General features: G+C 42.0%; 1 protein-coding gene across 2 annotated transcripts in view; it reads left to right on the forward strand.

Annotated features, from left to right (window-relative positions):
• Positions 1-14,825, forward strand: part of GALNT7 (polypeptide N-acetylgalactosaminyltransferase 7) — a 237,639-nt gene that overhangs the window by 78,256 nt on the left and 144,558 nt on the right. For both annotated transcript variants that reach the window (XM_069744237.1, XM_069744236.1), the window contains exon 2: positions 13,582-14,039. In XM_069744237.1, the coding sequence (XP_069600338.1) occupies positions 13,582-14,039 (458 nt within the window). The remainder of the gene's footprint in view (positions 1-13,581; positions 14,040-14,825) is intronic.

Below are 14,825 nucleotides of genomic sequence, written 5' to 3' on the forward strand. Positions count from 1 at the left end.
ACTCATGTATTAGGGTACGTCTCCACGGGCCATATTGTCAGCGCTTTGGACGGAGCGTAAACCCCGCGCCGCCACCTTTTGTACACACCCTATACATAGGACCGTGTTATTTACCTTGCGGAGACGGAGCGTCGCTGCAGGATAAACAGACATGCTGCGTTCTATAAAGACCCGCCACATGTCCGGAAACGCAGGGCCGCCGGATGCGTGTTCGCACCCATAGTGGAGACAGAATTTCATAAAATCCCCTTCACTATACTGTAACATCTGGACGGTGCGGATTGAATGCTGCGGCTGTACACAGCGTTCAATCCGCAGCTAATCCGGATGTAATCCGGCCCGTGGAAACATACTCTTAGTGTTTCATGTACGTTTTTGATCCGCCTTTTATTTTTTCCTTTTAATTGAAGCTAGAACATGTTCGATTTTCAGCTTAAACTCGCCCAATCAAATGAATAGGTCCACAAAAATAGAAAGCTCACCCTGGGGCTGTCCATTTTTCGCTAACTAATGCTTGGAGAAGCGTAAGATACCTCCATCAGTTTTTGCGGATCCCACCAGGATGGTATAAATGACCAAAATAAGAGGAAAATTGTTCCATTTTTGGAAAAATAACGTATGAATGAAGCCTTACTCCTGGAGGTTTGGTTTACAAAGAAAAATGGAGTCATATCAGCTACACAGTAAGGATATGTGCACACGTCAGGATTTCTTGCAGAAATTTTCCTGACAAAAACCGGACATTTCTGCCAGAAATCTGCATGTGTTTTTTTCATGCTCTTTTTCATGCGTTTTTGGTGCGTTTTTTGTGTTTTTTCCCAAATGCATAGAATAGTGGGAAAAACGCAGAAAATCCGCAAAATTAATGAACATGCTGCTTTTTTTTACCGCGATGCCTTTTTTCGCGGAAAAAAATGCATCATGTGCACAAAACATGCAGAATGCATTCTAAATGAAAGAATGCATATTGTATGCGTTTTTATAGCGTTTTTACCACGAAAAAAACGCGAAAAAACCTGAATGTGTGCACATAGCCTAAATGTAGCCTCATCCAGACACATAGAGTGCTACCACACCATCAAACACATTTAGTTACTGTTCTAAAGTTAGACATTGCAGAAGGTGACCTGGTGGAATCACTGGAATACTTCTTGTTTGCATAGCGGCTGTAATTAGCTTAATGGAAGGAAACTGCAGTCTCACCTAATTAATATGAATGTTCATAATTAATAAGCTATTTAAATAAAAAATTACCATCTTGTGTTAGCATTGCAGCCTGCTCCGACTATTCTTTAAATATTGATTATTCTGGGTTCTTATTGTAAGATTTAATTTCCCCTAAGTTTAATTAAGGATGTCTTCCTTTCACTGTGAAGCCGCCCGATAGCGGCCTCTTCTACATCTTGCATCCCTCCTCCCACTCGCTGCAGTTGGTCTTTATTATTCTCTGCAATAAAATGTTTTCCGTGAAACCTATAAATGGAACAATGCAGGTGGAAGAATATATGGAAGCTTTTTGTGCACGCAGGCGCTCGTAAAACTGTTCTGGACAGATTTCTTAAAGCGTAAAAGCAAATTGCTTCACATTTAAAACTTTTGACTGCCTACTTTTATGCCATGAAACATCATTCATCTGTACATTTAGTTCGCAAAAATCTGCTTTAATATTATTTGCCTTGATATAAAAAGTGGTAAAACCTGTAGAGTATGCAACCTTGACCTTGATTTCCGGACAATTTATATATGTATAAAGTTTTTTTTAAAGGGAATGTGTCAGCAGGTTTCTGCTATGTAATCAGAGGACAGCATAAGGTAGGTGCTGAGACACACCATAAGTGACACATCCCTGAAAACTGTGCTGTTGTTTCCTTACAATGAGTGTTTTATCACCAGGAGATTGCTACTGTCTCACTAGCCCCTTTGTGCCAAGTGGTTCACTCACTGTCAATAAACAATGTACATAGACAACTGTGGTGTGGGCAGGGTTAGCTTTCTGAGCTCTGCTGCTTGCTACATGTAAAAACTCTGCACCCAGTAAACTATGCGGAACTGTTGGAATCAGGGTCTCTTTTCCTACATAATGCTGTTCAAATGAGGTAGCAAAAACTTGGTAACAGATTCCCTTTAAATACAACCTAATTTTTATCTTTAACCTTTAAATAGCAAAAGGATTGGTATAGGAAAAATATAAATCTAAAATGTTGAAATGTTAGAAATTAGCCAAGATTACCTACAGTATGAAATGAATATACAAGTGCAATACATTTTGATTGCAATACAAACGTGTGTGTGTATTATATACAGTACTGTGAAGCATTCTTCCCTTGACTGCTTGCAACTTTTGTAAAGTAAGATTGGTTTCAAAAATAAAAGTTTGAATAGTTTATTTTTATCAATTAGCAAAATGCAATGTGACTGAAGAAAAGAGAAATCTAAATTGGAACTTGGCAGGGAGGTTGTCCCAAACATCTGGAGAGCTTACATCAGACCTTCTGTGGATGTGGGCATGGGTAAATCCTTATGTCTATTCATCTAATCTTACAATCACTTGATGTTGAGACCTGTGCTCTCCGGGGGCCATATCATCTCTTTCAAGGCCTTTTGTTCTTCTTTAAACTGAAGATAATTCTTGATTCCATTGGCATTATGTTTGTAATCGTTGTCCTGCTGCGGAATGAATTGGGATATCTCGGCATTGAGAACTCTATTAATCTTGAACAAATTACCAACTTCATTTATTGAAACTTGCAAGGAATCTCCTCAACGCTTCACTTTTTGCTTGCATACATTCAGTATTTTACCGTTCTCCAGTTCTTCGGAGAGCAAACTGCTTTCTGTTTGCAATTAAATATTTCACATTTTCACTCATCAGTTCAGAGCACCTACTGCCAATTTTCTTCACCCCAGTTCTCATGGTTTAATGCCTTGTTGAGTCACTTGGCCTTCTTCCCATGTTGAAGGTATGGTATTTGTCCGCATTTCTACCTTGAAGACCACTTCTGGCCAGGCTTCCCCAAATAGTTGATAGGCGTAGCTTACTCCCACCAGGAGTTGGCAGTTCTGAGTTCATGGTTCTGGTGGACATCTTTCGAAAGGAAGTAAACGGGATATATCTTTCATCTGCTGCACTAAGTTTCTTTGTCCAAACACTACATCTCCGGTCTTTCTCGTTTCTCATTTCTTGGTGTTCTCAATGCTGGGAAATATAGACAAATGTATTTTTCCATCATTCAGCACCATTAGGGAGGCTTTTGATTAATTGACTCCATACATATTCTGCAGCAGGCCAACAACCCCAAACAGCCAATGTCATCAAGAACTATCTTCAGATTAAAGAACAACAAGGATTTCTAGAAGTGATGATGTGTCACCCACAGAGCCCTGATCTCAAGAGACCGAAGAATTTGTGCAAGCTAACATCCACAGAAGATCACTAGTTGGTTCTCCCTGCTGAATTTCTAATTAAAAAATGTGTGGAAGTGTACTTTAAAGAATTGAATTTTGATTTGATTTAGATTTATTTTTCGGTAATTCGCTTTCCAATTTATTAATTACTAATAAACTCTTAAGACTTCTATTTTTGAATCATTCTTACTTTTCAGCATTTTCTCCACACCTGCCTAACACTTTAACGCATAATTCCAATACAACGGCATTTTGAGTCTTTAACTGTTCTGTAGTAAGATGTGACAGTTTCATTAAGAGGCATTCTCTTAATAAACTTGGCATATTTTTCCAGCTTCCATGCTCATCCTCAAGAATTATACATTTTTGTTTTCGTTTCCCCCACTTTTGTGTGGTAAATTATGATGAACTTGTCAGCCCCTTCCCATCAATCTCCTCTTAATTTTCAAAATGCCACTAAAAGAAGCCAAGCCTGGTTTCAAACACTGGAAAACGTTTGTGAAACTATGAGTTGTGCAAATATTTTGTGACCATTCAAAAAGTTTTATACCAGAATTCTAGCAGAAACTATGGCATTTGATGAATCATGGCATTACTCTACAGCAGGGGTCCCCAACTCCAGTCCTCAACGCCCACCAACATGTCATGTTTTCAGGATTTCCTTAGTCTTGCCCAGGTAATAATTGCATCACCTGTGCAATGCAAAGGAAATCCTGAAAACATGACCTGTTGGTGGGCCTTGAGGACTGGAGTTGGGGACCTCTGCTCTACAGAATTTATCAAATGGAAAGGGAGTGTCAGGTTAAAATTATGTCCTGAATTAATCACGTCTCTACGTAGGGCCGCTCTCCCCGAGAAGTAGCATAGATTGTTGTGAATTCCGCTCTTGGGCTCCCTCCGGTGGTTGTAGGTGGCACTTTTGTGAGTTCTGCTCTTGGGCTCCCGCCGGTGGTTTTAAGTGGAATGGCTGCTCCTTGGATTTAGCAGTCTGCAGCTGCTTCCACTGATTGTCTTTCTGCTCGGCTATTTATGCCTGGCTCTTCCCTTCAGCCAGTGCCTCTTGTCAATGGTTCCTGGTTGGATTCACATCTCTCTTGGATTTCCCTGATATCCTGACCAGTTCAGCAAAGATAAGTCCTTGCTTTGATCTTTTCTGTCCACTTGTTGTGGACTTATTCGTTCTGTGCATTCTATGTTTTGTCCAGCTTGTCAGTATGGATTAATTCTGTTAAGCTGGAAGCTCTGGGAAGCAGATTTACCCTACACACCTTTAGTCAGGTGTGGAGATTTTTGTAAACTCTGTGTGGATTTTTGTAGTTTTTAATACTGACCGCACAGTATTCTATCCTGTCCTATCTATCTAGCTAGACTGGCCTCCTGTGCTACATCCTGGTTTCATTATGTGTATGCCTTTTCCCTCTCCACTCACAGTCATTATTTGTGGGGGGCTATCTATTCTTTGGGGATTTTCTCTGAGGCAAGATAGTTTTCCTGTTTCTATCTTTAGGGGTAGTTTATTCTCAGGCTGTGACGAGGTGCCTAGGGAGTGACAGGAGCATCCCACGGCTACTTCTAGTGTGGTGTTGAGCTTAGGGACTGCGGTCAGTACAGGTACCACCTCCTTCAGAGCTCGTCCCATGTTGCTCCTAAACCACCAGATCATAACAATAGATACAGTATATTTCCAAAATGTGTGGACCAATTTTCAAGAAAACAATCTTTGAAATAATATGTAAGTCTGTGCTGTCTGAAGCACCATCCCTTAGGTATTATGGTTGCTTATTGATCTTCAGCACTGGTCCATTCCTTTAAATGGATAATATAGTAATTTACTGAAATAAATAATTTAAATGTTCTTGGATCTGACAACTGTGGGCAAAACTCTGATACTTCCCATATTATACATATAGTCTACCCTAGAAGCATTGGCGTATGCGCAAGTCCATAAATTGACCACAAACAAAAAAAAAAAGGCCACTTGATTAAAGTGATATTTAGTATTACCTAGTATTGCCTTAATCAAGAGGCCTTTTTTGGTTTTGTTTTTGGTCAATTTATGGACCTGTGATTAAGGTGATACTAGATAGTAGAATCAACTGTGGAGGATATCCACTATTAAAACATAGCTTTTAATTAAACAAGTTTAAAATATTGCACACCCAAAATTAGACACAAACAAAAATAAGTGCTCAAGTGAACCAGTGCTCAAGATTAAAATTTGGATTCGTCTCACCAAAGATGACGGACATACGATGGTATACTTCCAGCTGTGGGAATAGGGTCCAGGGTTGTGGAATAGAGGCAGGGCTCAGAATGCACTATCTACCCTGTGTACCCCTGTGTAACTCCTGTCCTCACAAGGACAGGCCCCAAATGGACCCTACTATGGATAACCGCCACACCAAAGTGTAAATGAAGACAGGGTTCTTTCTTCTCCCAACTAAAGATCCTTTTCCTCCCTAAGCGTTTCAACTCCAGTCGCGGAGAATCATCAGGGGAGTTCAGTAGAGGTACGTGCCAATAGTCCAAATAGAAGTCCGTACATATCATGGGTCCCGCAGTGGCTAGGTGCCCCAAAGTAGAAATGACTGTCTGTGTCCGCAGTCTAAGATGGCGGTTATCCATAGTGGGGTCCATTTGGGGCCTGTCCTTGTGAGGACAGTAGTTACACAGGGTAGATAGTGAGCCATGAGCCCTGCCTCTATTCCACAACCCCGGACCCTATTCCCACAGCTGGAAGTATACCATCGTATGTCCGTCATCTTTGGTGAGACCAATCCAAATTTTAATCTTGAGCACTGGTTCACTTGAGCACTTATATTTGTTTTTGTTTATGTCTAATTTTGGGAGTGCAATATTTTAAACTTGTTTAATTAAAAGCTATGTTTTAATAGTGGATATCCTCCACAGCTGATTCTGCTTTTGACCCAGAGGGTATGTCTATCGTGTGGCTACCCTACACTGTTGCTTTTTAAGGTGATACTAGACCAAAAAACAATTCAGAAGGCAAAAATCCATACAAATTAGAGTTCATCTTTATTAAGAATATTAATAATCCAAATTTCATTTAGTGATTTTATTACACAAAGGAATCACTAGAGGTTTGTGTAGGATAAATAACGCATGTACAGAAGATGAAATTACACTGCAAACCACGCCTAACTATGCTTGTCATATACTATGTGCATACATCACCACTAAAGTAGTTGCCTATGCAGATTAGTGGGGTAAAATGTGCAAATGACCAGGGTTCTGCTCTATATGCTAAGTAGTGAGCCCGCTATCATATGCGAAACAGTATACACAAGTCACCTGGCACAGAACATAGTCAGTCTGTATAATGCTAGCAAAGCAATCCGAAATACAAAATGGAAATCAGAAGATCCATACAAGACCGTGTGGTGGTGAAATGCCCAGATGCAGGTTTCGCTTGACCACTGGTTAATATGAACTCGATTAATCCGCCTAAGGGCTTTCTGACAGACCCCAGATTGCAGATAACGGGGAAAGAGGTTTAAGCGTGTTAGATTTCAATGTCCAGTTAAAATGCTGCCTGCTGATAACGTTTTCAAGTGTATGGCCATCTTTATAGCACGCTGCATTTTCCAAGGATGGTACATGATTTAAAGTGGTCTCCCAAACCATAAATCCCTTGTCTCTTATGGTTGCCTGATATACTGGAACAGTGTATTTTTGTTGTTTTTTCACTAGTTCCTGTAAAACCAGCCTACGTGTTAAGTAGCTCTATTTGGTTAACAAAATCTCCCCAGTGCCTCATGGGATAGCAGGCACCAAACCCTCCCTCCGCCTCTCACCATCTTCCCAACTTACCAAATAAAATGACACAATACACATCGTGTGAAGATAAAAGTCTGCGGTATTTATTAATGGTTACTCAAATATTAAATATAATAAACCAATAAATTCATTACTCCATATACAATAAAACCATCCAGTCTCCACCCAGCAAGCTGGGCGAGCACCATCTAATAAATACCATGACAACATTAATTTCAGCTGTAATTAAAATCCCGGCTGCTGTAACTTCTTCGGGCAGGAATGCAGGGCTTTAGAAGCTCTTCTACTTGGCGCCGAAATCTGTTAACCAATCGGACTCATTTCTGCCTGTCACATGAGGACTAAAAGAACCAATCCACGAAAGGTAAGTACCTTTAGCCATAACAAATCAAAAAAGGGCGATAGGAATAGAGCCTAAACATTGAACTAAGGGACAGACCAAAACAGAACTCTAACCGAATTAGCCAGTAGTAAACAGGGGGAGCCGGTGCCGCAATCCAATGAAGCCCCCACGCTATGCGCTCTAAAGGGGGGCTTGTACTGGAGCTAAGTTCTGTCCCCCTCCTCCATACTGTCTTGTCATTGGTCTGAAAGACCACTGGCCACAGCTAAGAACATCTCCTCTGGCCTGTCTATTGTAGGACAATACGATTTGTTAAAGGGTTGTCCAGGACTGATAATATTGAAGACCTATAATTGAGATTGACATCCATATTAGATTGGTGGTTGGCCAACACCCAGCATACCCACTATAAGCTGTTGCCAGCTGTGGCAGCATCCTGCAAACACCATGCTGAACCCTGAACAGTATGGCCATTCATTGCTCAGCGGCCATTAATGGCTACTGCAGCTCAACTCCCATACACTTCTGTGGGGTTAGAGATGCAGTACTTGTTCCAGCTCCGGATGCTGTTTTTCGTATTTGTGACCAATTCTAATGGTATGTCTTCAATGTAGAAGTGGTGGACAGCACCAGCCGGTCGTTAGATGTTACTGATCAGAAGTTCTCTATGAAAAAAGTTTCATTTTGTATTTGGGGACAAGTGCCTGTACTACTACACCACTATTTTGACATGACAGGTTCCTTTTAATTCCAACATTCATTTACAAGTTTAGTATTCTATTTAATGGGAAACTAGGAGTCTATTTGAATTGAAATTAAAGGTATGTGTATGTGTATTCCAGTCAGGGCAAATATTAATCATGGCCACTGCAGAATCAAGTACTTTTTAATGACTGACTTTCGATGAGCAAAGAGTATACTTCAGAGACTTGCTACTATCTGGTAATAATTGCACTTTGTCCGCCTCTTCTCTTACGGCGCTCAGATCAATTGCTATGTGCTTAACTATACTCGAGCTGTTCAAACATTGCCTATGATTGCACAGTTGGGTGTGTTTTACAGCATTACCGGCCTGGCATCACTATTCTGCGCGGAGACCCGTCATTCTGTTGTTCGGGATCAGTGTCGGCCATTAACCATGCCTCATTCCCCATCGGATGGTTTACATGTGTTATATGTTGTTGCTATAGGCGCCTCTAAGAACCTTGGACTTCTGGGGATTTGATTTTTACACCTTTACAAGTTTGTTTTACACTGGACATAAGAAAAAGTTATCACTATTGTAAATATGAGTACAGTTTGTTACCTAAGTTATGGACCACCTTGGGGTCTCGGGAGTAGCTCTTTCCTTAGGCAAAGAACGTGCTCCGCTCCCAGGCTCTATGCTTTACAGTTTGCTAGCTCCACTCTGAAGCAGGTTAGATCTGACGAGCCTCAGGTCACCGACTCTTCTCCCATGCTGGAGACGAAAAGCACAGGAGAGCGCTCAGTTATAGCTAGTGGCGCTACCATGCCACTGAACACTTCCTTTTTAGGACCTCGCCAGTCCCTGTAAAACAGCAAGCGGTGTACTCCTTAAGAAAAGATGTGAACACCAGATACTGATAAATATTCCTTTTATTTTTAAGATTTAGTTTTATATTTTTGGATTTTATAGATTTTTTTTTTTAATTTGTACTTGACTGTACAGGGAGACTTCTTCCCTGAACTGCTGTTAACATTCAGAGATATCCTTTACATTAGCCACATGGACCATAAGAAACCATAGAGTGGAGATGCTCAATAGCTTCAGTAACCGTGTGCGCACACAACCTCTTTTTCACCCAGATTCTGCCTGGAACCCGCCTGAAAAAGCACTAAAAAAATCCTTCAACGAATGAATATGATTCACAGCAATGTTAAAACGACTTGCTATGAAAGCCATGAAACTGCTAAAAGAAGTAACTACGGTAGTTCTTTTTTTCTGACAGCTTTGGCATGGCAGCCACTATCATTTTATATATAAAATGTAGAAAGTAGATGCCAGCAGCGAGGCCGCCACATAAGGAGTCCAGAAAAATCAACACCAGCGATTTTCTGAAATGTCTTTGCCTTGGAAAGCTCTTGTGTTGCGTCAGTGTCTAAATGATACCATGTTCACGTACCTCCAGAGCGTTTTCTTGGCATCTCCTTTTGATCTGTTCAGAAGCCATTAGGCAGGGAGAGGGGGAGGTAAGCTGTGTCCATCATCTATTGTGAATGGTGGATTCTATGTTACACCTGTCATTGTAATCCTGTCTGTGATGATAATGAGATTCCACAATAAGTAGTGAACAATAACCTGTTATGAGGCTCAATGTACAGAAAACTGCAGGATAGTGGCATTGAAAATGGTGGGAAACAAGGACATCGGCTACATTTTGTTAAAACGTTTCACTACGTTTAACATTAAAACGTATCAAGTATTTTTCTGAGAACACATTCGTTGCTGGGTATATTCCTAAGTAGTGATAATGCAGCGGATTTTATGCTCCTTATTTACTTGCAGAAAAATTCGCTGCATTTTACACTGGTCTGTAGAGTCATGTAGTTTGAATCGGTGTCGATTTTGCTTGATTCGGAGTTGAAGTCGGTATTGCTGTAGAAGTTTTCATAAGAATTTGGGAAAGTTATGAAAGGTCCTATAAATGTCTGTTCTGTTCCTTATCTAAGAATCTCAGCTTTTAGTTGATGAATCTGTGCTGCACTTTTTGTACAGGCTCAGTAGTGAGGCAGTGCTGTGAAGTCGGAGCTCAGATGAATCTGTGCTGCACTTTATGTACAGGCTCAATAGTGAGGCCGTGCTGTGGAGTTGGAGCTGAGATAAATCTGTGCTGCACTTTATGTACATAATAATAATCTTTATTTTTATATAGCGCTAACATATTCCGCAGCGCTTTACAGTTTACACACATTATCATCGTTGTCCCCAATGGGGCTCACAATCTACCGTAAATTCCCTATCAGTATGTCTTTGGAATGCTCAGTAGTGAATAAACACAAGAGTAACACCGCACGGTACTAAAAGTTTACAAAAAATTAAAATTATAACCTTATATATCTATAATGAATAGCCGCGGTGATCTGTAAAAGAAGTAGAAACCACTCTGAGTGAGGAAACCAGCCGAGATACCACAAAACAATGGATAGGCATGAAAAATCCAGGCAAGCAATATTTAATGAAAAGATATATCTTTATTCAAAAAATGACAAATATTGGTACTATGTACGGAAATGTGCACGTATCAGGACGAGATATCCATCCAGCTCAGATGAATGTGTGCTGCACTTTATGTACATGCTCAGTAGTGAGGCCCTGCTGTGGAGTCTGAGCTGAGATGAATCTGTGCTGCACTTTATGTACATGCTCAGTAGTGAGGCAGTGCTGTGGAGTCTGAGCTCAGATGAATCTGTGCCGCCCTTTATGTACATGCTCAGTAGTGAGGCAGTGCTGTGGAGTCGGAGCTCAGATGAATCTGTGCTGCACTTTATGTACATGCTCAGTAGTGAGGCAGTGCTGTGGAGTCTGAGCTCAGATGAATGTGTGCTGCACTTTATGTACATGCTCAGTAGTGAGGCAGTGCTGTGGAGTCGGAGCTCAGATGAATCTGTGCCGCCCTTTATGTACATGCTCAGTAGTGAGGCAGTGCTGTGGAGTCGGAGCTCAGATGAATCTGTGCCGCCCTTTATGTACATGCTCAGTAGTGAGGCAGTGCTGTGGAGTCGGAGCTCAGATGAATCTGTGCCGCCCTTTATGTACATGCTCAGTAGTGAGGCAGTGCTGTGGAGTCTGAGCTCAGATGAATGTGTGCTGCACTTTATGTACATGCTCAGTAGTGAGGCAGTGCTGTGGAGTCGGAGCTCAGATGAATCTGTGCCGCCCTTTATGTACATGCTCAGTAGTGAGGCAGTGCTGTGGAGTCGGAGCTCAGATGAATCTGTGCCGCCCTTTATGTACATGCTCAGTAGTGAGGCAGTGCTGTGGAGTCTGAGCTCAGATGAATGTGTGCTGCACTTTATGTACATGCTCAGTAGTGAGGCAGTGCTGTGGAGTCTGAGCTCAGATGAATGTGTGCTGCACTTTATGTACATGCTCAGTAGTGAGGCAGTGCTGTGGAGTCGGAGCTCAGATGAATCTGTGCTGCACTTTATGTACATGCTCAGTAGTGAGGCAGTGCTGTGGAGTCGGAGCTCAGATGAATCTGTGCCGCCCTTTATGTACATGCTCAGTAGTGACCAGTGCTGTGGAGTCGGAGCTCAGATGAATCTGTGCCGCCCTTTATGTACATGCTCAGTAGTGAGGCAGTGCTGTGGAGTCGGAGCTCAGATGAATCTGTGCCGCCCTTTATGTACATGCTCAGTAGTGAGGCAGTGCTGTGGAGTCGGAGCTCAGATGAATCTGTGCTGCACTTTATGTACATGCTCAGTAGTGAGGCAGTGCTGTGGAGTCTGAGCTCAGATGAATGTGTACTGCACTTTATGTACATGCTCAGTAGTGAGGCAGTGCTGTGGAGTCGGAGCTCAGATGAATCTGTGCTGCACTTTATGTACATGCTCAGTAGTGAGTCAGTGCTGTGGAGTCTGAGCTCAGATGAATCTGTGCTGCACTTTATGTACATGCTCAGTAGTGAGGCAGTGCTGTGGAGTCGGAGCTCAGATGAATCTGTGCTGCACTTTATGTACATGCTCAGTAGTGAGGCAGTGCTGTGGAGTCTGAGCTCAGATGAATGTGTGCTGCACTTTATGTACATGCTCAGTAGTGAGGCAGTGCTGTGGAGTCTGAGCTCAGATGAATGTGTGCTGCACTTTATGTACATGCTCAGTAGTGAGGCAGTGCTGTGGAGTCGGAGCTCAGATGAATCTGTGCTGCACTTTATGTACATGCTCAGTAGTGAGGCAGTGCTGTGGCGTCGGAGCTGAGATGAATCTGTGCTGCAACGTAATGTACATACTCAGAAAAAACCAAAAGCACCACAAGCAGTTTATATATCCAAAATATCAAACAATGCTTTATTATCATAAAAATAGACAAACGGGTACAAGGAAAGCATGGGGAAACATGCAAGCATGCGGCACAACAAGTGCCCAATGAAAGCCGTGGACGGTATCCATAAAGTATATAAATAAGCAATGATAAATCAAGAGGGAGTATCACGGCATAGCCTGATATAGAGCCATAATTGGCATATAACAGTATAGTGTAAAAGCTATAGTAGAAACATACCAGAATATAACACCCGTCACCACGCCGTCCACCGCTGACCCCGTTGCGCGTTTCGGTTAAGAAACCTTCCTCAGGGGGCGTACATGTACATACTCAGTAGTGAGGCCGTGCTGTGGTGTCTGAGCTGAGATGAATCTGTGCTGCACTTTATGTACATGCTCAGTAGTGAGGCCGTACTGTGGCTTCGGAGTCAGGGACATTGAGGAGTCAGTAGTGTGGCTTACGAACTGCACAACTCTGATTTTGTAGCACCAGCACTACACACTTTTGTGAATTCAATACTAAGGCTCGGTAGCACTCTATTTTGTTCAGATAGTTATGCTAGATTTTTGGTAAAAACAATTTGAATCGAACCCCCCCCAGGCTGTTCTAATGTGCTGATTGGCTATGCAATGACCTGTGACCTCAGAGGTATTTGTATTTTGATGATGGCTCCTTGGTTCCTGGTAGTGTAGGAAATTCCTGTTAACAATGCATGTTACCAAATGGCTCCCAATAGTAAAGAGCGCTGCTCTGAAAACCACATATTCGTGTGCACCTAATTATGCAATTTCTTAGTATCTTTAAAGTGCCTCCTTCAATTTATGACTTTTAATTCCTGGAAAGCCTCTTAAAATCCACATGACGTAACTCCTTATATAGTCACACACCGTAAACATACCTGCATGTACTTTATATGTTTTCGTATATTTTTGAAAGCTGAAACTTCTTGCCATGTGCATAATTATTTTGTTGATGATTTCTTTTTTTTTATACCTGATCTTGATTCTTATTTAATTATTTTCATTTGCAGGAAGATAATGCAAATCTCCCTCAGCCTGGAAAATTAGAAAATAACCTAGCTCCCAAAAATGAATTCCAGCCTGTCGTGCCATGGCCTCGCGTTGAGGGCGTAGAAGTAGACCTTGAGTCGATACGCAGGAAGAACAAAGTCCAAAATGATCAAGACCGCCTGGACGGGAAGGTTAATAACCAGCAAAATGTGATGCAGCGCCAGTTTCTAACTTTTAAGCCCCAGACGCATTTGTATTCAGACCCAGTGCTTCGCCAAGGAGTTCTAGGAAATTTCGAACCGAAAGAACCAGAGCCCCAGGGTGTGGTAGGTGGACCGGGTGAAGAAGGAAAGCCATACATCTTGGGTTCAGACTACAAAGAATCAGTCCAGGCCAGCATTAAGGAATTTGGATTTAACATGGTCGCCAGTGATATGATCTCATTAGACCGAACAATCAATGACTTGCGTCATGAAGAGTAAGTATTTTCTGTTGGTTTTAACCTACGGTAATTAATTTCATGATGTTGTTGACCTGCCTTAAAAAATTTAAAATAATCACTCCTTTGTGCTGGTCACTAGGTGTCCCACTTCTGTTTAACTGGTGGTCCATTGCCTTTTATCATCTGTAATCCGTCACAAGGAGCAGAGACATGGAGACAGATGGCAGGAAGTGGGGGTGTTGGCTCTCTGCTCCTGGCCTCCTGTCTGTCAAACTGAATACAACCATAATATAAAGGTGGGCTTTCAATTCGGGGCAAGCGTGTGCCGTTGGTTAATAGCAGAAGCAATGCATTCTAGTAAGTGAGGAAATGGAAAGGAATAGCTATGAGATGGAATATGGCTGTGTTGATGGCTACATTGCAGATCCAGCCAAAAATCCCAGGCAGAATAGTGCAGCATGCGCCTCTTTATCGGCCGGTGAAATGATAGTGAATGAAACCAAATTAACCACATTATAGTTTGGGGGGATATTCGGGAGACCTCTGTACACATCAGATGGCTCATTGCATCTGTATGGAGGCCTCTAGTTAAAAGTGAGGAAAAGTGAGAGGGAAAAGTCAGTAACATGTGAAGGACCGTGTGGTGGTGCTGCTCTTCTGGTGAGGAACTCCAATGGGAATCCTACTTCAGTTGTTCCTGATCTTAAAGGGAACCTGTCAACTGAATATGGCGGGACCGGTTTTCGGTCATAGGGGCGGAGTTTTCAGGTGCTTGATTCACCCTTTTCTTACCCGCTGGCTGCATGCTGGCCGCAATATTGG

Source organism: Ranitomeya imitator, chromosome 1 (assembly GCF_032444005.1).
Source record: "Ranitomeya imitator isolate aRanImi1 chromosome 1, aRanImi1.pri, whole genome shotgun sequence".
Taxonomy (NCBI): Eukaryota; Metazoa; Chordata; class Amphibia; order Anura; family Dendrobatidae; genus Ranitomeya; species Ranitomeya imitator.